The 27,145-nt window shown below is 38.7% G+C and overlaps 1 protein-coding gene across 1 annotated transcript in view; it reads left to right on the top strand.

The window, feature by feature from the left end:
- Nucleotides 1-21,964, top strand: part of AASDHPPT (aminoadipate-semialdehyde dehydrogenase-phosphopantetheinyl transferase) — a 37,155-nt gene extending 15,191 nt beyond the window's left edge. Inside the window, exons 3-6 of the mRNA XM_086613631.1 lie at nt 5,991-6,112; nt 6,622-6,783; nt 13,450-13,527; nt 21,645-21,964. Of these exons, the coding sequence (XP_086469757.1) occupies nt 5,991-6,112; nt 6,622-6,783; nt 13,450-13,527; nt 21,645-21,803 (521 nt within the window). The 3' untranslated portion in view covers nt 21,804-21,964. The remainder of the gene's footprint in view (nt 1-5,990; nt 6,113-6,621; nt 6,784-13,449; nt 13,528-21,644) is intronic.
- The last annotated feature ends 5,181 nt before the right edge of the window (nt 21,965-27,145 follow it).

Here is a 27,145-nt window from a genome sequence, read left to right as displayed (position 1 = left end):
TTTACAATGCCAGGAATTACCACATTCGAATTTTGTAGCAGTTAACTTAGTTTTCATAAGGTTTTTAGTTAAGTTATTTGGTTGATGGCTGAACAGATATATGCATTTCTGAAAAGAAAAAGCCTCTTTATTAATAAGGTTTTTATGATTAGGCTTCTATACTAAATAAATATCTTATTTTTAAGGTATTAATAGCAGGTAATTGTGAAAAGGGATATTGTTAGATTTTTCACAGAATGCTTACGGTAATCAATACAATAAATTTCAAAGCAAGAAAACTCTCAATGAAAGTAGAGCTTATCTTCATTAGTCCCCTTGACCCAGGTAAATTCGGTTTCGTATTTAATTAAAAATCTCATCCATACCCTTCCCCCTCCTTGACATGTTAATAACTTTTGTGCCATTGGCTCAGTTTTTCTGTCTGCTGAAATGCACTCTCTCAATTCCTTGTAGAATCTAAATCAACATTTTTCTATTTTCTTTTTTTAAAACCTTTTATCCAGTGTTTTCATAGATCTGCTCCTATCACAATTTTTCTTCTCTTAGAGAAAACCAACAAAAGGTGAGTGGCTCTTCTTTTGAAGAATTTTAGTAGTTGATGGAGTTATGTATCTTTTCCTATTAATCATAAGCCATCTGTGGAGCAAGCTTCTTGTTTTTCCCTGATTCCAACTCCACTTATTTTTCAAATCTCATATGAAAACATGTCTTCTCTCTTACATATTCCTAAAATCAAAACTGAATATATTCCATTTCAGTGATGAACCTTCACCTAGTCAGATATTTGAGCAATCAGATAAATATTGTGTGATTTCCTGATGCTTACCAATTTAAATAAGTAATTTACATACATAAATATTTTTTCTGAAGTGCACACATTGTGTGTTACAGAAATCTCACTTTGTCACTGAGTTGGACAAGATTACTCATAAGTATATTGGATTTATTGGAATCAGAATCAAAATGCTGATTCTTCGGAAGCTGTAAATATGACTTAAAAGAAGGAATATTTGAAATGCAGTTTTGAGTGTTTCAGTTAAATTTTTCCACATAGCTCTATACCCAGCTAATTTTTTGGCTCAACATTTAAGTGTTTTTTGAATAACTGTGAACACTGGGAAGAGAGTGCTGGATTATATTAGCAAAGGCTCAGTACTGTCTGAACCCAGCTGTGTGGCATCTGCTCTGGAGCTTGTTAATATATGGATGTTTAGAAGCATGGGGAGATCAGATGTGCAGTTTTCTACAACCTGTATAGGCATATCTTAAAGGAATCTTTTTTCTTTACTGCTGCGAGTTAAATAAGAAACAGTAGTACAATTACATAAGTTTCACTGGGTGTCTGGCCTTATAATTGTTCACTGAAAACATCCAAATAGAAAGTATTCTTGGAAATATTTGTATTATATGTGTGCGTTACAATAAAAGCATTTATTTCTTCAGAGAATCTGTTCAAGTTTTTACTGTCAGTTAATTTTTATCATGCTTCTCCAAATTCATAGATATTTTTAGAGAATTTTTGTAGAATTTGCTCTTAGAAAATACTGAAGTTTGCATGCATTAAGGATTTTAGAGCATTTATGTACCAGAATTCCACCTGCATAAATACATACGTGTACCTGCAGTCAAATTTCTCTTAGAAAATTGGTATCATCTTGTAGAAAAGAAGCCACTGCCCTGTATAAGTGCAGATACTAAGTCCACAGGTAAAGCCAAAACCTGATAGTGAGAACATTTATCATGATATCATTTTTGTGGTGAATACTTTGCAAGTCTTGGGGAAGATTCTCTGAAACTTTTAAAAGTACTTTTAAGAATAATTTAATAGGTCTGGTTGATAACCCTTATAAATACCTCTTTGCCTTGCCTTTATTTCCTATAGGCTGCCCAGGGAGGTGGTTGAGTCCCCATCCCTGGATGTGTTTAAGAATAGGGTGGATGATCTACTTAGAGATATGGTTTAATGGGGATTAGGGATGGTTGGACTCGATGATCTCTAAGGTCTTTTCCAACCTAGAAATCTATGAATCTATGAATGAATCTATCAGTGTTCCAACTTGCATTCCAGTTTCTTTTGTATTCTGTTATGTGGTCTTTGTATTTTCCTTAGAGGAAATATTGTGGTTTCAAGGAGATCATTAAAATATTGCAGCACTATTTTTCTTTCTTTACTTAAATTTTACAGAGTAGGCTTTGAGATTACCAAAAGTGTTTAGCACTTTTCCTAAAATTCTCTGAGAGAAAAATATAGGCAACAAACACAGGAGGAAAAATATTCAAGAAGGTCTTAGAAAATTATCATCTGAATAGGAAGCTCAGTTGTTCCTAGAAAGACCCAAATGAAAAGTGATTAACTGCTGCCCTGTCTTGCCCTGTGCCTCAAACGATGAAACATGAAAAGAAGGCTCAGGGGAGACCTTATCACGCTCTACAACTACCTGAAAGGAGGTTGTAGTGAGGTGGGTGTTGGTGTCTTCTCCCGAGTAACAAGCAATAGGACAAGAGGAAATAGCCTCAAGTTGTACCAGGGGAGATTTAGACTGGATATTAGGAAAAATTTCTTCACCGAAAGGGTTGTCAAGCATTGGAACAGGGAAGTGGTGGAGTCACCATTCCTGGAGGTATTTAAAAGATGTGTAGACGTGGTGCTTAATGACATGGTTTAATGGTGGACTTGGCAGTGTTGGGTTAATGATTTGACTGGATGATTTAAAGGTCTTTTCCAACCTAAATGATTCTGTGATCGTATATAGTCCACACCATGTGTAATACAAAATTGTATCCGAAATAGCTGAAGTATGCATACTGGAATAATTTGACATGAAAGCCAGAAGTGCATTTTTAATGAAATGTAATTATTTTATAAACTAGAACTTGGATTATTAATTAATTGAAATAGTCACAGAAATAAGTTCAAGTGTTTGTATAATTGTTGATAGGTGAGTTTGTTTCTGAAACAGCTTGCAAATGGGAGGTAATTTAGAAATCTAAATTTAAAACCAATTGAATGATTGCTATATGGGACTTGTTCTCATTCTTTCAAAGGAAGATCTAACATTGCGGTGAGTATTTTTCAGGCTTTTTTGCTCAAGTTAGAAAAGGTAGCATCTAAAAGAAGACTTTCTACTGCTTCTAGTTTTGTCCCCTACTCGTCCCTGAGGTCATGAGAGACATGGGAACATTGAGGAGGGTTTAGTGCAGATCCACCAAGATTATAGAGGATTGGGGAACTTGACCTATATAGAAATGTTGATGGAGCTGGGTTTGTTGAGCCTGAAGAGGGAAAAGTTCTGAGGAGAGGAATCTAATCACAGTCTATCTGAAAGCTGTAGAGAAAATGTAGGTAACTGTCTTCATGAGAGGGTGCACAGGAGCAAGGCAAAAGGCAACAGGCTTAGGTTGCTTCAGGGGAAATTCTGTCTGGATAAAGAAACCTAACTCTTTACCATGAGAGCAGTAAAACACTGGAATAAGTTGCCCAAAGAAGGGGTGAAAGGCTCTGCTTGATAGGGCCACGAGTCACCTATGATAAGGTTCTATTTCAACAGAAGATTAAATCAGATGGTCTCCAGAGGTCCTTTCCAACCTAAATTTTTCCGTGAATCTATCTTTCTCTGATTTTCAAACAAATATGGAGAAATGGAATAGGCAGGCTGCGGTACTGCTGGTAATTTGTGGAGAATAATCCTGGCTCCTCTAATCCAATTCATTCCTCAGAGCAAAGCAACTGTGCTGTAAGGAAACAGGAGGGGAGGGCGTTTCAGGAGAAAGTGATGCCTGAGCTTGTCAGAGGAGGGACGTGATGGATGCCTGGAGTGGAGGGGAAACTACTGTGTAAATTTGAACATAAGCATTGAGAAGGATAGCTGAATAGTTGAAGAAACCTAGGACAAAAAATGGGTAAGTAAGGAGTGAAAAGGAGGTAGCATATGGCTTTGATATACTCTTGGTATACTAAACAGTTCAAGTATCAAGTGTATTCACCGTACGTTAAGATTTGGATTGTGGAAGGACTGACAATGCAGGAGGCACTATATACCTCTAGGTGCTGAAGTGTGGATAGTCTTGGATAGTCTTCTCTGGTAGTGTGAACAGCCCTGGGTTATTGATAGCAAGAGAACTCTGAAAGTAATGGAGGAGGAAGAGTACAGCAGGACATTCTTGCATGTTTTTGTAGTTTGAATCATCTGAAGAGGCTGGTGCCTCACCACTGGTGTCTTAAAACTTGAGAGAAGAAAGAAAAAAAAAAAGTGGATTGTTTGGAGCAGGTGTTAACACAATTATTTGATCATAAAACGGGCCATATAAACTCAGAGAGATTAAAGGCTGAAACCTATCTCAAAGTTGAACATTTTTTTTGTTATTTTTTGTTGTTTCAGGGAAGTTAGATTGTCTAAGTAGATGTTTTTTTCATTTGCCTTGGTAATCCATCAAAATATACTTGACATTATGATGGCCTTTCTTTTTGAGTATCATAATTTTCTCCAGAGAAGAAAGTTAGTTCTGTTCTTAGATTGTTCTGGATCATTCTGTTAGCTGACTACTGCAACTGTCAGCAAAATTTCTGTCTTAAAATGTTTTCTTCACTTGAGTCTATAAATGAAATTGAGGTAATCTCTGAAATGTCACTGCCATGTCTTGTGTGATGTGTGTAATATGTCAGTTTACACTTTTCAATATGATCTGGAAATTGTCACAAAACCTGAATGTGTGCTTTAGTGTGACATTAGATGGTTCAGATCAGTTATTACTGCTGCCTATACCTGTTGTTATGTAGAGCTCAGATATCTGTGGAAGACAACCACTTTATAGGGAAGAGTTAATACCCTTATCCCTGGTTTAAGATGGGCAACGCAAGTGTAGAGAAGGGAAGTTCCTTGCCCATAGCCACTCATAGAATCAGTGGCAGAGCTGGGGTTAGAATCTGCATCTTTGTCAAGTAATTATTTAGTGATGGTGTTTTAGTAGTGTGGTATTGGGAGGAGAGACTGTTTTGGATTAAATACGACTAATATTTTCTTTTTAATAAGAACATTGCGTAACCTATTAAGAAATTTTGTCTTAATATGTAGAACTGTCTCTACCAACTGAAGAAACTAGATTTCTTTCTGCCATTGTCTGTTTAGCGAGCTGTAAGCCTGCAAGGACAGATTGCGTGATATGCTGATTAATGATAGAGGCTGTGGGTGATTACCAAGCGTGTAATGAGGTCCGTAGTTTCCAGTGTAGAATAGACATGCCATTGATCAATGTAACCACACAGTCTGTAGTGTCTTCTGAAAAGGAAATTTAGACTAGTGGGGAAAAGTGGTATAGCCCCCGAAGAGCTGCTGCAGTGCTACACAGCTGTGCTGTTTTTGCAGGAGGCTCAAATTTAATCTAAGGATTTAAAGGTTTGGTGGGTTATTTTTTTCTTGATGTTTTTCTTACTGTGTTTATGGGCATCTTCCTACCCCAGTTTTTGTTGCAGAATAAATCCAAAAGGCTAAATATGCATGTGATAAATTTGGGAGATTGGATCTCTACATGTGTTTTTATTAAAAAGTGTTCGTTTCATATCCCAGCATCCAAGGGCAGGAGACAGAACAGCTTGATGAATCCTGACAAACAGCATGCCGTTTTATAAAATGTTACTAGATCAAGCTGTCAGATGTCAAAGACTGTATATGCTACTTTAGTAGCTGAATATATTTTTTTATATATAAAATTAGTACTGGTTAAATAATTTCCTTTTTAGAGAATGCTGAAAATACGTTTATGACTTTCATGTCATGTGTTTAATGCAGACATTCTGCTATAGGAATAGCAGAATTGTATCCTGAATAGTCATCACTGCTTTGAGGCTGTATAAAATCAGATTGTAGAGCAGAGTTGGTTCATAATTTTTTTTTTCTTACGAGTTTTTTCTGGAGCAATAACATGAGGTAATGCATTTACTTATTATTACTACTCTATTAAAATTTCTGTAAATATCTCTTTCTAATTTATAGGTAGTAGCTCAGTTCCGAATTTCTTTCGCATCATGAAGCGGCAGTTTACTGAAACAGAGTGGGATGTAATCGAGTCTATGAGTAGTGAGTGGATGCAGCTGGATATGTTCCATCGGCACTGGGTAGTACTTTTTCTTCCTCTATTTAAAGACTGTGGTGCTATAACCTGCATGCTCTCTTTTGACATATTTTGTTATTATTTTCATTATGATAAAATTTATACTTTTTATAGTTACTTGTTCATGTGGAGATATATTTTAATGGGTTTTATATTTTAGTGGTTTTTTTTTTTTAATGTAAGAATAACTTTGAGAACCATAGCACAGCTGACGTTTCTAGAAGGATTTATGACTTTAAGTTTTAAGCACATGCCCAGAACAAGGTGAAGAATTCATATCTGTATGTGCCACTAGGAAATTCAGGTGGCATGTTCGTTGTAATGCAGCAAGTTAGGCTACCTATTAACAACACTGATAACTTTTTCTCTTGATAATTGCATCAGTCTACCCTCAAATTTACAGTAGTATAAGTCTTAAATTTATTTGATCTACAGTATCTGCTCAGAAGTAATGTTTATAGAACAGTTTGAAAACAGCCAGTATGAATAAAATACATTTATTCTGTGTTTTAGGCCTTAAAAGAAAGCTTCTTAAAGGCTGTTGGAGTCGGAATTGGCTTTAACTTGCAAAGAATCGAATTTAATGTGTCCCCATTGCAACTGGAAATAGGGAGGGTGTATAAGGAGACAAAAATGCTTCTGGATGGAGATAAAGAAGAAGAGTGGACATTTGAGGTAAGAAATAAAAATTTATTTTTTCAGTAATGAAAACAGTCTCAACACCCTATGGTTGTATTGCACATTTGATTTTTTTTTTAATTGCAACTTCGCACTTTTATTCTGTATAACCACTTTGAACATACATCAATCAAAACTTAGGATATAAATCCACAGTATTTTGAAGTATTTTTGATGATCGCAAAAATGCCCCAGAGATATATTCATTGTAATGGCTTTTTATTTTTTCAATATCTGGAGTGTATTTGTTACCTTCTATGAAATTCATCCTAGGGCATGCAGAAAGTCCACTGAAGCATGTTCAGACCTGACTTCTAAACAGTGTCTAAGACTTTAAAGTTCTTTGTTAATTGGTCTAGAATGAGACTAGTGATTAACTAACCTCATCAGTTCATGTTTGTGTTGAATGTTTGAAATGGAGGAGGTGTCTTCAGCTCGCTTCAGTTTCTTACTTCTTGGCCGTACAAGCTGGTAGAAACGTGCTTTTGTGGATTTGGAATTACAGTGTGTTGATTGGCTGCTGTCTCTGGGAATGGAGAGATGCAAAAAACTTGCCTTTGGTTAATTGAAACATTAGTTTGGGCTCCAGCTTCTGAGTGTTGGGATTTGGGTTTTTCTTTTGTTTTCCTTCTTGGAAGTTACTGAGACTTATCACTAAAACATCTCTCCTCATAGATGTTGCAGCATCTAATGTAGTTTAAAGTGTGTAGAGAGAAAGAACTGATAGGGATGTGGTTTAGTGGTGGACTTAGGAGTGTTAAGTTAATGGTTGGACTTGATCTTAAGAGTCTTTTCCAGCCTAAATGATTCTATGATTCTATGCAATGATCTCAAATTATTTAATTATCCTAAGAAACCAAGCTTTAAAAAATATTAAATAAATCACAATACCATTTCTCTACAACTTAGAGGCACTTTCAGTCAACCACTTAAAGGAAGAAATGCAAAAGACATTGTGACTTTAAAATTGTCTGTAAAGGGCACCTTGTTCCAGTTTGAAAGTTTGTGCAGCTGGTACATAGCTGACTAGCAGTTCAAAGAATACACACTTTGCAATTTCACAAAGTGGTCAAGCGCACTTTTTAGTAAGAGTACTCAGTTTCCATTGTGCATTTACATTTTGAAAATATCTACGTTATTGGAGTCAGCTGTTCCAGTAGAGCTTGTCTAAATGACAAATTTCTAGTATATGCATGGTTTGTGTAGTATACAAACTACATATATGGTATGTATGTAGTAAAAAATAATGAATGTACCAGTAACATTTAACTTGTGGCATAAATTGTCCTCCTCATGGGTCACTCCTTTCAGCATTCGTGGACACATTTGGTTTTGTGTTGTTTTAAAAGTCTACCCGTACTAAATCAGCCCTCTTATTGATATTGCCATGCTCTCTAGGAATTGAGTATGTCATTGAATTCACTAATTGGAATTATAGACTGGCAAAAGAAAATCTTAGGAAAGACTGTGACAGATCTGGTAATAGAATGCTTTCTGTATTAATGCTAACAGTACACCATTGTCAAGGAAGAATCTACCTCTTTCAATTGACTTCAGGAGCTCCTAATTTTAAGTCTTTCATGACATGCTGGTGGTTGATTGACTAAGCCTGAAGAGGATGATGTAGGTAGCTCCCTGTATTACTTAAATATTTAATAATTATTTGATTTTACTTAGTAATTACTACTAGAAGCTTAATTTAATTTTTGTCTGAGGAATGTCTCCTCTTCCGTGCTTGCCCCTCTGCTTCCCAAGAGCACAGCCTTACAATGAGGCAGATGGTAGTGTTTCAAAGAAAGGATTTATTATCAAGTTTAATTTAAATATAGGCTCATTTGGGATATAATTTCATTTAAATATCAACATTTATTAAAATGAAATTGAAAAAAATAATTAGTTTTTCAGTTACCAATCCCCAGCAGAAAATTAAGCATCACTTTTTTGTCTTCTTCCAAATTTCTTTTTATTTTGTGTCTGTTTTCTTACTTATAAAAGTCTCTTTTTGTTCCATTATTTGCCCCTGAGCCAAATTCTTGAAACGATTTGTTAACTGATAATACTAATTTTGAGAAATCTGGAAGAGTCACCAAAGAAAAGTTATTAAGAATCACCTGTAAGACTGCATATTACTGGTGTAGTGTCTTCCTTGTGTTCCCTGTTGTGCTGAGTTTGCTTTAGTGAACTTTTTCTATCAAATAAAAAAAATATAATGACCTCACAGTTTTGCTTTTCAGATCCGCTTATATCTTTATCATAGGAGATGAGCGAAGAGAGCAAGGCTGTTTAAAATCCAATTATCACATATTTCGGACTGTCTTACTTCCGTTTTAGAGAAAGAGAATCTAATTTATCAAAAACAGATGAGAGAAATAAAGAGGATTTTACCCGTTTAAATTACAGAAAAATGTTCTGAATTCTCCTTCAGAAAGTGCCATGTAATGTGAAAAAACAACTTAAAAGCATAAAGACTAGGAAAAGATCTACCACCTTATCCTTGTCATGACAAAAAGTCAAGAGAAGTACTAGTGAATCACAGCAAATCAAAATTGATGCTGTTCAGATATTCTGTAACTGTTCACTACAGGTGCAAAGCCTGTTCATGTTGGAGATGGAATTGTCTGTGAACATTAAAAAAAAAAAAATAATCTTCTTTTTCTCTTATTTCGAATTCGCGAATACCAAATGATCTACCTTGTTGTGTAGTTGACCGTTTGCTGTCCCTTTACCAAAGGTTTAGTTTTGTTCAAGGTGTCTTTCCCCTATTCTGCTCCTCATATATTTTTGAGCTTGGATAGAAGCTCCGAAACAGTCTCTTGTTTGATCTTGATGGATCGATTTAGCTTTAGGCATTTGTTTCCATACAGTACTCTAGAGATTGCTGCTCAGATTGCCTCTAACTGTTTTGCAAGGAGGAAGAGAGAAAATACAGTACTTCATTTGAAAACATAAATTTAATTTTAAGATATGTCTGCTATATGTGTTGAGTGTGCTTTATTCACATAGGCAGTACGTGTTTTGCTCATTTTAAAAGGGTGAATTTGTTTAGATAAAAGTTTATTAGCCCAGTGAGGAGTGATACAATATTTGTGTCAGAGTGTTAATTTAGGATGGAGTCATTATTCTGATAGTGATGATTATTTTTATTATTATGAGTAATTCTATATGCTCCATTTACTTCCGTTAAAAAAAATAAGCTAGAATGAAGTACTAGTTAATTTTAATAAAAGTGAAAGAAGTTGATAACAATTATAACAAGTTTTATAATTTAATGAGACTAACATAAATTTATCATGTCAGATCTGCTACAGATATATATATGTATGTGGAAAAAAAAATCCTAATTACTGATTTGCAAAATGTTAAGTGTATTCATGTTTCTTTCTTTATTGGTCCCAATTTTGTACAGTCGATCAGAAAGGATGGCTGGATAGCACTGACTGGAATCTATAGTAAAGAAGAATCTTAAATGAGACATAAGACACTTCTGTTTTGTTCTCTACCTCAATTTTGGAAACAACCAGTTTATAAAGGAAGCACCTAATTTATCCTAAACTTCACTTCGGAATTAAGAATCACCTGGCATCACTGTTGCTACACAAATAGTTGTTTACCTTTTTTTCACAACAAATATTTGCTTGGTTTCTCTATATGCAAACACATTACTTCCAGAATATTAATTTCAAACTGAGATTACCTGGCTCAATTTGAAACATATTTAGTAATTGGTGTTGGTGTGCAACTGTAATCGAGTCTTTCACTCTCAGTAAGAGAAGTTAATCCTTTTATATTGTCAGAAATAAATAGTAATGAAAACTTTTACCGCTAAGACTAGTTAATCCAACTGGATTTACACAGCTATCAGTTCTGCTGGCTGGAAAGGTACAGTTTCCTCATGAGCTGTCTGTTGAGTGAATCCAGCATGATTTGAATCCCAGACACGTCGTTCTGCTGAGCCTTTGAAATGAGGTCATTATAAATCTCAGTGTGCCTGTAGGTTGACAGCTCTAGTAACACTTTGGTTCTGTGCAGAGAAGAACAAGTTTTGATCCATTATATGTTTTGTGGTTTATAGAGAGGAATCTTAACAAAACAAAAGTAAAAGAATTCCTCCTTTACCTCAGAGGAATTCCTGTACAGTTGTCCTCTTTCTTTTTTTGTTTAATCATCGATTTCCATTTAAGGAGTTGGATTCATTTTATAAACTGGTATAGCAATATCTCCAGATGAAGAAGAAAGCAAGCTGATTCGCTCTTTATTATGGTTTCAGTACGTTTCATTAACTCCATACCTTAAGGTTTTTGCTGGCTGCTAGGAGGGGTCGGATAAGTTCTTCTTTTCCGTATTTGTTTTGGGATTACATTTCTCTGAAGCAGCAAAGATAAGATGAAGGGCATAGTTTGTTATGTTTTATTGCAAGATGATGAAAACTCTTCTGTAATTGCAGAGGATACTTAAAGTAAATGAGTTGGAAACTTCTGAATTCCTTATCCATTGGGCAGGGTCTCTGCAGGGGAACGGTCCTTATTATCTGAAGAATCACTGCCTGTTAAATGCAGCTTTGAGCTGACAGAAAAATTATTTTATTAACAATATGCAAGAGTCTTTATAATATATTTACAGTTGCACAAACAAGAAGTACTACATAAGTTCACTTCACAAAAAGAAATTTCGGTGAGTTTAGCTTAAAGCTGTAACACAGTTGTTTGCAGACTGCTGACTCCAGATGTAGACCACTTGTGAATGTGCTGTGCTGTGTCCTCTGTTCTCATCAGTCTTTAACCTTTTGGACATGGAAAAAAAATGAAAGAAGGAGGAAAAGACAACATCCAGTTTTTCATCACTTCATTTTCCCATCTAGGCAAACACAAAACACTGCTACCCTAAAAATATATAGTTTAGCAACGCCTGATCAAACATCTAATTTTCATAGTCTTTTTTATTTTTTGCAGAAGTTACAGAAATGTGCATGATGTGTACAAATGGTTAGATTTCATCAAACTTGAGGTAGCATTCTTTATGCTTGATTTATTTTCAGTCTTGTACTCTAAGTGAAGGAGTGGAAAACCCAGTAAAATACTTCATAGTAAGTACACCTATAGCTCGTGCAGTCGTGGGAAATACCACTGGCATTACAGATTTGTTAGTGTTTCTCATGTGCATTAAATATTTCTTCTAATCTAGACAAAATTGAAATAGTCATTTTCTTACTAGTGCTTTTCAGAAAGGTAAAACATGAACTTGATGTTTTGTTTTTAAGTAGGTGAGGGAGACAAAGTTCACTGCTAAATCTGTCAAATAGGCACAGTTTTGGTGCTGAAGAGATGGAAGTAAAAACACAGTTCTACTCCCACACCAGCATCAGTCTGCCAAGACACCCACATCTTTGCCAGTGAAGTCCCCCAACCCTACAGCTGTACTGCTGCTACACATGACGAGAGCAGCTGCTGTCTTGGCTGAGTTGGGCTGAGTAGATCTGAGCTGAGCATCTTGATGCTTTTTTTTATATACAGGGCTGTTTGGGAATCACGGAAATGGTGCCCTTGCAACTGGAATATTTGAAAATCCTATATAGTAGCTGAACTGTAGAGAAGTCTAATGCAGAATGACAGCATTGTTTTAAAAGATGTTTTGCTTAGATTAAAAGGGGAAAAAAAAAAGGCAACCAACAACCTGTCAGAGGAAATAAGACATCATGATGCTTTCTTATAATATAATATAGTGCAATTTGAGTATTTCCCAAGGAACTGGAAGGTGGAGGTTCAGTCATACCTCCCAGGAGAATATCCAGATTACTAGCTGGTTTTCAGATTAATGATGATATCCAAATTGTTCATTTTTCTAGGTAAAATTTTTGTTATTCTTGATTTCCATTTTAGAAAGTTTGTGTGGAAACTATGAATTTTTCTTTTTGATAAAGAAACAAGAAAAACATTGTTTTCTCTCCCTTTATATGTATTTTAAAAAAAGCCAACAGGATTATGACTTAACTATAGAGTAAACATTATTTAAGAAACAGTATATAAAAGTAGGTTTTCTGAAATGAATTGTTTAGGATGAATTCTTAGCCTTTCTAGAGGCTAACACTTTTAAACAAAACGATTAAGTAGATTAACTATATTAATAATTTTATATTTATATAGCTAAATTTTTTTTTGAGGAAAATTCATTCATATTTACACAGAGCAGTGCTCAGACCAATGTGTCAGAAATTGGAAGTTGTGATCTTACATGCTGTCTGAAGCCACAAGTGAGAGTCATTGGTTTAAGTTTACATTTACATTGCTGTTTTTCAGAATAATTCCCAGAAGTTCACAGTTCATCTCATTGGAAAACAGATTGCTAGGATGGGTTATATGGCTTGTGACTTAAAAGGGACTGCTAAAGGAAAGCTAAGATCACAAATTTGATTAAAAATGGGTGAAATTATGGTAATCTAAAGTAACCAGTGCTGACTTTTTAATGTTAGCATGTTTTTAATGTACATCCTTGAGCTCGCCAACAAAACTGCTGAAAAGGACTATTGCTTTTTGAATGTTATTATTTTAAAGTATTTTAAATGATGTTCTGCTATTGTTCTGAAACATATTTTAAACATTTATATAGTCTTTGCTGGAAACAGAGTAAAGAAAATGCATTTACATTGTCATTTTTCGTATTTACTAGGAAACCCGGTTAGATGGCCGTCATCATGTTGCAGTGGCTCTTGGGAGACAGGAAGGATTTGGACAGAAGCATTCTGATGTAAGAAATTATGAAATGTTTTTAGGTCTTGGTAACTAATCACTTGAACGTAAACTTAGTGTGATGCTGTAGCTAAAAGTGTGTTATCTCAGATGTAGGGCCAAGGAGAAAGCTTATCTTAAGCACAGTATTAACCAGATTGTTACTGAACTGTTACCTCTAGTTCTGTTGTGCCTATTTCAGGAAAGGTCTGGGAAGGAGAAATGGTTTCAGAGGTCAGCAACAGATAATGTCAAATCTGGAATATATGTGTTACAGCATTCAGTGTGTTCATTCAAGAGACGATTAAGTGATTTTTGTCGCAGCCTGCTAGCACTCATGTGGGAAAGATGGGTTTCACAGAGGGGAATGGAGACAGTGAACCAATCTGGACTGCTAAACTAGTATGGCACCTCACCAAGTTGATTTTAATGGGGGACTGTCAGCGCATGTATCCCAGAGAAGATCCATCTCTCAAACACCATTATGACAAGATAACCCTTGAGACAAGCAACAGCAACCAACAGATGGGAAGAACAGCAGTGTTAGTCTTCGTTCCATGTGGTCTCTCTATTGAGAAAAGGAACAAAGGTACTTAAAAGCTTTTCAGGATTTTCTGTGTAATTTAACAAAGACTTGGGTCATGAAAATAGCGATAAAAGTCAAATTTGAGGCAGGCTGGCAAGTTGTAGCCTAAGTAGCCAGGCAGTCAGCAAAAGAAAGTGGGACAAATTGCCAGGTTTGTCTGTGGTGCTTTAGTTGCTCACAAGAAAATGGGTTAGTTGTTTTCTTTTACTTAGATACAAGGATTCTGGCAGGAACCAGAAAAAAAAAAAAAAATGTATATGAATGGATGAAAGGATGAAAGTGGTCATGCACACATCTATCATGGTCATAAAATTTGAGCCTCTGTTCATGAATAACACAGAGAGGCAGACCTTTTAACTATACTGGTTAGATTAGAAAAACCTTTGAGGATTTACTGTGGTAAATGAGTTCTTAAATGTTCTTTGAGGAAACGTGCATTCTGTTTGACGGGACATACTTAAGTTCCGAGTGAGACTGCATGTCATCCTTCCCACAGGAATACTGATAAATGTCAGTCTGAGGTGAAACTAAGATGGCCATTATTTCTAAAGACAATTACCTAAGTATTCTACAAAAATCCAGGATTTTTAAGTATTGACCTTCGCTGTCACTGTCACACACTTTAAAATTATCATAGAAAGAATAAACATGGTATCAAGAGTTATGATGAAAAGTCTTTGAATCAAGAAAAGTCTCAAAGGCATTGTCCACTGACTAAATTTGTGATGACCTAAATTTCATTAACTCAATTCACTGAAAAACAAGGTCGTTTTAAGCAGGGCAACGAGCATTCTGTGACTCTCCAGTATGGAAACAAAGTGAAAATGTCTGTACTATTGCATTGTGCCTTTTCAGGACTCCTTCTAACAGGAACGTGGAGGAAACGAAAGTGGCCTTCTCTCTAACAAAACTGTAAAAAAGGATTCTATGTATTGCCAGGTGTGTTGAGAGAAAGAGGTGTTTTTCAACTTAGTTTAAAAAAAAAAGTGAGCGTGTAGACATTTTGCAATTGCTTCAGCATGTCAGTGCTTGTTTCTGTTCCCTCTCTATCACAGGAGTAATTCATTATGTCCTGTTTGCAGAACATATGCTTTGAGTGAGGTTTCTTCCCAACCTGTTAGCAAGTACCTACAATTCACAGGAAAGACCAATTGTTACTTTGAAGTGCAATGATTTAAATTCTCTAGTGTTAAGAATCTTAACAAAGTATCTGCTAGTGCATACTGTATGATTGAAGAGGTAGAACATTTATCTGCACTCTTACCTGCATCTAGACAGTTATCTGAGGCAGGTCTCAACAAAAGATGGCTGAGTTTGTAGTTCTTCGTAATTCCTATGTAGGTTATAAAATATCTTTTTTGTCTATCACTTGCTAAATTTCACAGGACTTGTGATGAATTCAGTCAGAGCACACTTGTCTTCAGACAAGCATGTGCTGCAGTTCAAACTAGATGTGTTAACAATCTACTCAGCTCTGAGGCTTAGTTAATATTTGGTATGATGTGATGACATCTGTGATGTCACTTGCATGGCTGTAGGCACAGTTCCTGCAGCTTTACCTCATCTCCAGAATGCCGGATGGACAGGAATGTCTCAACACCTTGTCACTTGTGTGAGGATATAAAGTGACAGGCAGCTCAATTAACTTTTGCTTTCAGCCTGTGTTGAACAGCTGTGAGTTTGCTGTGCTGTGACAACAAACACAAACCATTTTGTTGTCTCTCCATTTATTCCTAACAGTAGCTTACTGCTCAAACACTGAAGACGTTTTTGCACTTTCACCTATTTACTGACCCACCTTCATTGATGTGACAGGAAGAGATAATAAAATCAACAAAATGGGCCTTAGGTGGGGTCACCTCCAGCATTTGCATTTCAGCAAGCAAGTGTCTACAATGCACCTTTATGGACAAAACCCTCAAACCCTCTCCAGGAACTCAGCATGCTGGGGTGCCTCTCTAAAGTGCCTGTACACTAGTGCACACAGTGTGGGGAATAAACATGATGAGTTAGAGAACTGTGTGCAGCTGCAGGGCTACAATCTTGTTGGGATTCTAGAGATATGGTGGAATGGCTCCCATGGCTGGAGTGGTGCAATCAAGGTGTACAGGCTCTTTAGGAAAGCTAGGCTTAGAAGATGCAGAGGGAGAGTTGCCATTTATGTGAGAGCAGCTGGAGTGCATGGAGCTCTGCCTGGGGATGGATAGGGATCCAGCTGAGAGTTTATGGATTAGAACTAAAGAGAGGACAGGTCAAGGTAACTTTATAGTGAGTGTCTGCTATATGCCACCAGACCAGAAAGAACAAGTGAGTAAGTTCCTCTGCAGACAGACAGGAGCAGTCTCATGTTCACAAGCCCTGGTTGTCATGGGAGACTTCAGCCACTCCAATATCTGCTGGAGGGACAACACAGCAGGACATAAGCAGTCCGGGAGTCCATCAATGACAACTTCTTCCTCCAAATGATAGAGAAGCCAATGAAGAAAGGTTCTCTGCTGGATCTCCTACTCACCAAGAAGGATGGGCTTGTTGGAGTTTTGAAGGTCAAAGGCAGCCTTGGCTACAGGCTACAGTGATCATGAGGTGGTAGAGTTCAGGATCCTGGCGGCAGGAAGGAGGGCTCACAACCCTGGATTTGAGGAGAGCAGACTTTGATCTCCTCAGAGATCTGCTTGGAAGAGTCCTGTGGGATAAGGTGCTGGAGCTTGTCCAAAGACAGGCAGCAAACATGGTGAAAGGTCTAGGGCACAAGTCTTATGAGAAGGAGCTGAGGGAACTGGGGTTCTTTAGCCTGGAAAAAAGGAGGCTCAGGGGAGACATTATCGCTTCCTACAGCTACCTGAAAGGAGGTTGTAGCGAGGAGGGTGTTGGTCTCTTTTTTCCCAAGTAACAAGTGATAGGACAAGAGAAAATAGCCTCAAGTTGCACCAGGGGAGGTTTAGATTGGATATTATGAAAAATTTCTGCACCAAAAGGGTTGTCAAGCATTGGAACAGGCTGCCCAGGGAAGTGGTGGAGTCACCACCCCTGGAGGTATTTAAGTGTGATGGGTTGACCCTGGCTGAATGCAAGGTGCCCACTAAAGCTGTTCTATCACTCCCCTCTTCAGCTGGACAGAGAGAGATCATTCACTGATTACTGTCGTGGGCAAAACAGATTTGACTTGGGGAAACCAGTTTAATTTATTACCAATGAAACTAGAGTAGGATAATGAGAAATAAAACCAAATCTGAAAACACCTTTACCCCTCCCCACCCACCCCCTTCTTCCCAGGCTTAATTTTGCTCCACATTTCTCTGCCTACTCCCCCACAGTGGCACAGAGGCATGGGGAATGGGGGTTGCGGTCAGTTCATCACACGTTTTTTCTGCTGCTCTTGCACTTTTTCCGTGCTCCAGTGTGGGTCCAATACGGGGTCACAAGTCCTGCCAGAAAAACAGCTCCAGCATGGGCTCCTCTCTCTACAGGTCTTGCCACAAATCTGCACCTGTGCAGACTTCCCTCAGGGTCACAGCTTCCTTTGGGCACACCCACCTGCCCCAGTGTGAGGTCTTTCACTGTTAACCTCCATGAGCTGCAGGGACACAGCCTGCCCCACTGTGATCTTCACCACAGTCTGCAGGGGAATCTCTGTATCAGTGCCTGGAGCACCTCCTTCAATGGCCTTGGTGTCTGCAGTTGCTTCTTTTACATATTCTCACTCCTCTCTCCAGCTGCAGTTTTCTCTTGTGTGTTTTTCCACCCCCTCACTCCTTCTTCAGTATGTTATCATAGAGGCACTACAGCCATCGCTGATGGGCTCAGCTTTGGCCAGCAGCGGGTCTGTCTTGGAGCCAGCAGGTGTTGGCTCTGTCAGATATGGGGGAAGCTTCTAGCAGCTTTTCACAGATACCACCTCTGTAGCCTCCCAGCTACCAAAACCTTGCCCTGTGAACCCAATACAAAAAGATGTGTAGAGGTGGTGCACTTGGCAGTGCTAGGTTAACAGTTGGACTTGATCTTAAAGGTCCTTTCCAACCTAAATGCGTCCATGATAAGGCATCAGAGGGAAGTGGGACCCAAGAAAGCTGCTTAATATTCAAGGATCACCTTCTCCAAGCTCAACAGAGTTCCATCCCAATGAATATGAAGTCAGGCAAAAATGCCAAGAGGCCTGTGTAGATGAACAAAGAGATCCTAGCCAAATGCAAACACAAAAGTGGAAGCAAGGATGGGCAACCTGGATGGAATATAGAAACATTGTCTGAATATCCGGGGATGAAGTTAGGAAAGCTAAAGCCCAAATGGAATTGAGTCTGGCTGGGGATGTCCAAGGCAACAAGAAGGGCTTCTATAAGTGCACCGGAGATAAGGGGAGATTAGGGAAAATATGAGCCTGTTTCTCAATGAGACAAAGACCCTGAGTACACAGAACATGGAAAAGGCTGAGGTACTGAATGCCACCTTTGCTTCAGTCTTTATTAGCAGGAATGGCCTTCAGGAGTCTCAGGTCCCAGAGACCAGAGGGAAAGGAGCAAAAAAGATGTACCCTTGGTGGAAGAGGATGAGGTCAGGAAATACCTAAGCAAACTGGACGTACATGAGCCCTTATGGGATCCACCCACGGGTGCTGAGGGAGCTGGAAGATGTCATTGTGAGGACACTCAATAATCTTTGGTTGATCACGGCAACTGGGAGAAGTGCCCGAGACTGGAGGAAAGCAAATCTTCAAGAAGAAGGACCCAGGGAATTACAGACCCATCATCCTCACCTTGCTCTCTGGAAAGGTGGTAGAGCAGCTAAATCTGGAAACCATTTCCAGGCACATCAAAGACAAGGAAATCATCAGGACTAGTCAGCATAGCTTTACCAAGAGAAAGTCATGCTTGACCAACTTGGTAAACTTCTACAATCAAATGACTGGCCAGGTAGATGAGTGGAGAGCAGTGGATATTGTCTACCTGGACTTCAGTACCGTCTACCTCTGACACTGTCTCTCATAAGATCTGCCTAGAGAAACTGATGTATGTGCTAGATAAACAGGCAGTGAGGTGCACTGAAAACTGGCTGAACAGTTGGGCCCAGAGTGTGGTGATCAGTGTCATGAAGTATGGTTGGAGGCCAGAAGTCAAAACAGAGTCCAGTCCCATTTAAAATCTTTGTTAATGATCTGCATGATGGGGCAGTCTACCGTCAGCAGGTTTGCTGGTGACACAGAACTGGGAGGAGTGGTTGATATGCTAGGTGGTGAAGCTGCCATTCAGGGAGACCTCGACAGGCTGGAGAAGTGGGCCAACAGGAACCTCATGAAGCTTAACAAAGAGAAGTGCAAAGTCCTGCACATGGGGAGAAACAACCTCAGGCACCAGTATATGCAAATGGCAGAAAATGCACTGGAGGTCCTGGTGGACACCAGATTGAACATGAACCAGCAATTGACCCTTGCAGCAAAGAAGGCTAACGTATCCTGGGCTGCATTAGACAAAGTTTTGGCAGCAGGTTGAGTGCGGTGATCCTTCCTCTCTACTTGGCACTGGTGAAGCCACATCTGGAGTGCTGTGTCCAGTTCTGGGCTTCTCAGTACAAGAGAGATGCAGACACAATGGAGAAAGTCCAGCGAAGGGCCACATGGAGGAACTGGAACATGTCTCTTACAAGGAAAGGTTGAGAGAGCTGGGACTGTTCAGCCTGAAGAACAGAAGGCTTGGGGGGATCTTTGTGCCTAAATACCAGAAGGGAGGGTACAAATCGGACAGAGCCAGACACCTTTCACTAGCACCCGGTTACAGGACCAGAGGCAGTGGGCACAAGCTGAAACACAGGAGGGTCTCTCTGAACATCAGGAAACTATTTCTACTGTGCGAGTGACCGAGGTTGCACAGGGAAGTTGCGGGGTCTCTGTTCTTGGTGATGTTCAAAAGCAGTCTGGATGTGGTCCTGGGCAGCTGGCTCTAGGTGACCCTGCTTGAGCAGGGGGGTTGGACCAGATGACCCCCAGAGCTCCCTTCCAATCTCAGCCATTCTGTGATTATCAGACACCAGTATGTGCTCCGCAGGAAGTTTACAGTACCTTAGTCTGCGTCAAAAATGTGTCAGTTTGTGTGATGGACAGAATAACCCCACTGCAGAGCAGCCCTGCTGAATTCTATCAAATACTAAGCATTAAGAATGTGTTGCTGAGCAAATGCTGAAGTCAGAAGGACCAGCTGTCTGCAGGGTCGGTTCGTGCAGCTGTACTATTTGCTGTTTGGAAAGAATTACACTTGCCGATAGCATACAGCAGGCTGCACAGTAACATGTGCTCAAAAAACCAAACCTTTGTTTCTTTGACATGTGATTTTTCCTGAAGGAATCATAGAATGGTTAGGGTTGGAAGGGACCTCAAAGATCTAGTTCCAAGCCCCCTGCCATGGGCAGGGAAACCCTCCACTACACCAGGTTGACCAAAGCCTCATCCAACCTGGCCTTGAACACTTCCAGGGATGGGGCATCTACAGCTTCTCTGGGCAACCTGTTCCAGTGCCTCACCACCCTCTGAGTGAAGAATTTCTTCCTTATATCTAATCTAAATCTGCCCTCTTTCAGTTTAAAGCCATTGCCCTTTGTCCTATCACTACATGCCCTTGTAAAAAGTCCCTCTCCAGCTTTCCTGTAGGCCCCCTTTAAATACTGGAGGGCTGCAATAAGATCACCCCGGAGCCTTCTCTTCTCCAGGCTGAACAGCCCCAACTTCTCAGCCTGTCTTCATAGGAGAGGTGCTCCAGCCCTCTGATCATCTTCGTGGCCCTCCTCTGGACTCACTCCAGCAGCTCCATGTCCTTCTTGTGCTGGGGACGCCAGAGCTGAACACAGTATTCCAGGTGGGGTCTCACGAGAGCAGAGGGGCAGAATCACCTCCCTCGACCTGCTGGCCACGCTTCTTTTGATGCATCCCAGGATACAGTTGGCTTTCTGGGCTGCCAGCGCACATTGCCAGCTTATGTTGAGCTTCTCATGTTGAGCTTGAGTGATGGAACTAATGCAGAGACCACGACACTCTCTTCTCCAGTGTCTCCATCTGCACTTAGTCTGGTTTTAGCACTGGGAATTGTGGGTTGATTGGGACCACTTTTGTCCTTAGACAGCCTGGGTTTGAGAGAAGCATGCACAACTCTGGTAATTGCTGTTATTAAAAAGAGTATGAATAGGCACACGTCTAGCGGAGTAAATCCTCACACTGTCTTCTAAATTAATCGTGTCTGCTGGAGGATGAAGCGCTGTTTGTCGGTGGATTTTTTTTCTTCCCTGTTTTGGGGCTTTCTCAGCCTGTGGTATTTGCAGCGTTCTCTATCCCTCGTTCTTTCAGTTTTCTGAAGTGAGTTTCAAATAAAAATTTGCTTTTTCTATGTGGCCTGTGACATGCTTCTATTAGTTACTGTATGACCTAAATTAGAGACAGTGACATTGGTCTCAGCTGGAGTATTTTCTTTCTTCTTCAGTAAGCAATGTGTAGTTTAAACTGGAAATGGAATATTGCAGCAAGAAAATTGGGATATATTGATTCATGTAATACTAATATGTATTTTCTTTAGGTGTGTTCCACGGAGCCTAACCAACCACAGTTTACATTATTGACTTTTGAAGATTTAGTTGCATCTGGTATTCCAGTCGCACCTGAGGATTCTGCATATTGGGATAATTTTTGTTGTAAGCAGGAGAGTCCAGTGAAACAGAGTTCACATTCAAGATAGGAAAAAGAAAATGGTCAAAGTTTTTATGCCATTACTTCATGTAGTTCAGAGTGTGGGAACAAGTGCACATGTGTAAATGAAACATGGTTTTGCTTATTTAAACCAACAGTCTGAGTTTCACCTTTTTTAAATTGACATTCTTTATTGCTACCTTAAGGAATATGTGTTTCCTCTTTGAAGGAATTCAGAGTAAAAAGTCTAAGCTGACCACATGCTTTTTTGCTTCTCCATGCCTGTGGTTCTTCTACTTCAATAATTACCCATGCTAGGAACAGGGAGCAGAGCTACAATAATGCTGTTGATCAGACAACAAGTGTTTAATATATAAAAATGTGTTTGCGTACGTCATTTATGCTGAAGCTTGAATTATGAGACTGCCTTTTCTCTTACAAAAATAATAATTTTGCTCTCAGATGAATGAATAAAGCCAGAAAAATTGGTGCACATCCTTTTGCTGTTACTATATGGTGCAAGTGTTTGTACAACACTGTGTAACAGCAGGCTGAAGAAGTCTGAATCTTGGAACTATGTCCATGCAAAAGTAGTTTGAGACAGGGAGTTAACTTACAAGTATTTCATATCCTTTTCACTTATAATCTTTGTTAATTAAAGCTTCCTGTATGTAACTCAGAATTTGATTTTTAACAGTTCTTTTTGTATTGTTTCTCTCAGCAACAGATATGAGTCAAACAACAATTCAGTTTTCCTAGATTGACATTTACATCTATACTGTCCTAGAAACTAAATCACATGGGGGGGGGGGGGACAGGGGGAAGAAAACAAGTGAAAAAACCCTATTTACTTTTTTCCAAATTGTCTCACAACATCTGAAGACATTATATTTTATTGTCTTACAGTGAATTAAAATTTCTGGAGACCTGTAGGTTTTGCATGCACTTTTAGAATATTTCGTGTTCTTTTTCAAAACAAATCCTATTTTGTGCCATTACCTCTCACTTTTCTTTCTAGAAGTCCTAGATACATTATGGTCTGTCTAAACATATGGGATCATATCAACAGAATGAGTCATACAGAACAGAACAATTTTCACAACTACAAAGAGTTCATTCCTGTCCTACAGTTAAACATAGATCTTCAGTGAATTCGAGTTTGTGAACAACCTGGCTGCACCCTGTATTCTGACTAAAGGAGAATCTCCTATAGTGTGACCAGTGAAGCCTTATTACAAAGATAAAGAAAAGATTTAGAGAGAGAAGGATAAGAGTTTTGCAATATTACTGAAGGTTTTGGAGTTTTGCTGTAGATAATTCTGAATTCAAATACGCTGTTAAAATTTCCTACTTCTACCGGTTCTGATTAATGTTTTTGTTTCCATTTCAATGACTCTTTCCCATTGCATACTAATCATAGGTTTTGGTGTTTTGCTTTTTTCCTCCAAAACTGCAAATCAGTGAAGCACTGACTCTTCTTCCTAGACTCCACAGGGGTTAAATTAGATGTTCAGTAACTTCAAATCAGAAGGTAATGGAAGTACAGAATAATTTATATACAAGTTGTAAGTCAAGCATTCCAGATTGTTGTTTTTTCTTAAATGAAATACAACTTGAGATAAAAAATTAGCATTCCATGGAGGCCAGAGAAGGCTATTCAGTGGCGATGTAATGGTATCACTTACTGGGATAGGATATTTTTAACTCATCTAGTTGATTCCTTACTCTCTTCTGCCTGAAGTGCACTATAATCCTAGATGAGCAAGCACATGAAGGTGCTTCAGAGCTGAGATAACTAGAAGCGTTGCCAAGCTGAAAGGATAGACTTGTTCTGCCACAGATTTAGGAATTCTGCAGAATAAGGAGGCCTATTCAGAGTATGAGGGGCTGGAGAGTGCTGAGCTCCGTGGCTGGCTGGCTCTTAACTGGTCCAGTACATGCCAATCCTCAGTAGTCACTGAGGACCCCATCAATTGCAGCTGTACCAGCCACTTTAAATTGCCAACTTTTTTGCTGCAACAATGAAATGAACTGCAAATATGGGGTGAGATGAATAGGGAATTTTCAGATCTAGATTCCTGAGGATAAAGGAATTCATTTCATATTACAGATGCGTTATTTTTGCGTGGTGATAGCGTCTCAAAAGGTAGTTTTTCTGTCATTGGAAAGAGTTTTAAAAGTATTAATGAAATTATAATATTGTGCTTGTAGAGACTTGGTTTGCTTTCCAGAACTATGGTAATTTTCAGGGCTGTATCTAATAAGAAAGGTTAGAAAAACAAAGGAGATTGTTTTGCTTAGCTTTCTGTGAAATAAAAGCATAGTTTCTAATAGTCCAGACAGAATCGTCTAGAAGATTGCAATTCCTCACGTTATGATTTTTTCCATTTCTTTGATTCACGCTTAGCTATTTGAAAAATAAGATTAATCCCTTTTTTTAACCTTAGGTAGCAATAAGGTTAGGTGATGGTAATGCCTTGTGAACAGCCACTTGAGTCAGGTTGTTTAGTGTCAGTGCAAATGGACAGAATTTTTACACTTGCTTTTACCACTGTGAGAAAGAGCAGCTGTATAATTAATGGAATTATCAGCTAAAAGCATGCTGCTAAAAGGCCAGAAAGACACTCTGACCCTTTATGAATGTGAAATACCCTTCTTAGAGTCACCAGAATGTTTTTCTGGGCATCTGTGTACTGCGGAAGCACGTATTGAAATAAGTATTGCTATAATGTACAGATAAATTAATGTAATCTCACAGCTCTAAGATGATTTTTTTTTTTTTATTTCACTATCACACTTTCCCTTATGTAAAAAATCAAGCCCTGTATCCACACATGGCCATAACACTGGCTTCCTTGCATTTTGCAGAATACAGTCTTAATGTCCATAGTGTCTCTGCCGTTTTTAGACATACTGGTCCAGCACAGCTCCAGCTTTCCTCCGTAGTTCAAGTTGTTGGACCAGTCCAGTGCAGAGGAGCTGACCTTTGCTGATCTCCCATCACTCTTCAATCTGCAAGAAATTTCCCGGTTAATGTCTATAATCCCTCTGCCCTTCAGGTTCCTTCTCTAGAGCTCTGTTCCTTGATCTGTTTTCTGTCTACTGCCCTAGACATGACCATACTATGTACCTGGATCCTAAAGGGTGAGAAGCTGCAAAAACACAAGCTCTGCTCCACATGAGCCTTTTCCAGCATGGGCTGTGACTAGGAAGTCTTTTTTCCTATGGAACAAAATTGACCAGCCCCTGTAACTCAAAGTACAGATTGAGAGCTTAGATCAGATCTGCTGCCCTAGAATGTCCATCAACTTAATGTTTCTGAGGAGTAGCTAGTAACAGTTTCTGATCTAAAAAGAAAAAATGTTTTAAAAAATTTTGGTCTTCAGTGAACAGATTGTCAAAAGTGAAAAAAAAATGTGTTTTAGCTTGGCCATACCATGTTTAAACCTTTGTGATTCTTGCATAAAAGTTGTTAGAGTGGGTTAGGAACTTCAGGGGATAAAGCTATGTTCAAGTCAATTTTCAGCTGTGTGACAAGACACTGGTGGCATTTGACGTGAAAATCTGTAACTTTGAAAAGTAGATCCTAGGAATTCACTCTTAGCCTTTCGCAAAGTCTGTAAACCTATGCAAGATGTCTATTGTTACTGTATTATGGGATCAAATGCACTGATGTCAATCAAATGTACTGCTCTTAAACGAGAAATTGTATAAGCAGCAGAAGTAGTGTAAATATGGTTGTAATTTGTATGTTCTTTGAAACATCCAGGCAACAGCTCACCTTGTCTTTACCCAAGACATTGCAATAAAGCCATGATCTGCAAAGAAAATCAAGATAGGAAGAAAAAGATAGCTATTCAAGTGAGCGTAGACTGTCTCTTTGTTGGAGCTTTACAAGATTATAGTGCTACATTCTGCAAAGATAAGTGGTGCTCGGACAGAATTGATACGTCGTCTAAAACAGTGATTCAGACTTCCCTCCTTAACTGCTGCCTAATTCTGCAGGTGGCTGGACATGCTAGTTTGTGCTTCATGTTCTGCCAGCATATGGATATTTTGGATTGCTCTACACTATACAGAAAATGTAAACATGAAAATAAATTCTGAGTTCTTCTCGAGAGCCAACATTTTACAAGTGTTTTTCAAAAAGTTATTTTTTGTAATATGTTATTTTCTTGCGCTGTACATACAGTTTTTTTATAGCCAGATACTATGTGTGACTCCTATTTCTGCTAAGATTGAGTTTAATTTTTTTATTGAAATAAAAAGCAGCTTATTTTGTGTTTGTGTTCTGATTTCGTGTTGTCTATTTATGGTTCTACCTTTCTCTGTTATTTTTTTATCTCACTACTATTTAGATCCAGACACAGGTGGGATTACTGAAACGCCTGACACTCCATGGTTATTTTGGAAACAATTTATGGGAACACTAAACTGTATAATCTTAGTGACGTGCTTTAGATGAATCATGAAACAAAGTCTGGACCAGCTGTCCACTCTCCGATGTTCTTATAAGACTCAGTGTGTTGAAGTCTTTCTTCGGGGACAAAGACACCCCCTGGTTTCTTCCTGCAATTTTAATTTAATAACATTCAACCTAGTTTCTGGACATAGCTATGACATAATGTTGGTGTATTCTATGTTAGAGTGAGCATCTCATCATTTGGTCTAAATTGCAATAGTGTGAGATTTAATGCTCTTAGGAAGATAACGTGTTTTCAAATACAACGCTAGAGTGTTACATATTGTTACTTAACCATGTAAGGAAAGTTCTGAAGGATTTTTTTTTTTTAACCATGTAGAACACAAAGGTTCTCTGTTTTGTAGTAGGAGCTTATTCACACTTGCACAAGGTTTTTCTTTAAAACCCTTGAAAAATTCTTTTGGATTTATAATTGATGTAAACAATAAGAAAATGGGTATTTCAGTTGAAATGCATCTTTGATGCTCCAACATGTAGAGGTACCTAGACACCTTTATTTCTACTTTACGAAGCAGTGAAGAAGCACTGTTATATAGCAAAGTGTTAGAGAAGCTGCCCAGTAGCCACCTTACAAAGATGTGTTTTTCATGCTACAAATAGGATCATAGAATGGAATCATAGAATGGTTGGGGTTGGAAGGGACCTCAAAGATCATCTAATCTGTATCTCTCCAGTTTAGAGACAAGGATGCTGTGTGGGACAGCATCAAATGCTTTGGACGACTCCAGGCAGATGGATGTCAGTTGCTCTTCCCCTATCCACCAATGCTGTAGCCTCATCATAGAAGGTCACCAAATTAGTAAGGCAGGATTTGCCCTTAGTTGGCGGTCGCCAATCACCTCCCTATTTTCCATGTGCCTTAGCATAGTCGCCAGGAGGATCTGCTCCATGATCTTGGCGGGCACAGA

This window comes from Tauraco erythrolophus, chromosome 1 (assembly GCF_009769465.1).
Source record: "Tauraco erythrolophus isolate bTauEry1 chromosome 1, bTauEry1.pri, whole genome shotgun sequence".
Classification (NCBI taxonomy): Eukaryota; Metazoa; Chordata; class Aves; order Musophagiformes; family Musophagidae; genus Tauraco; species Tauraco erythrolophus.
This window is presented reverse-complemented; position numbering and strand designations above follow the sequence as displayed.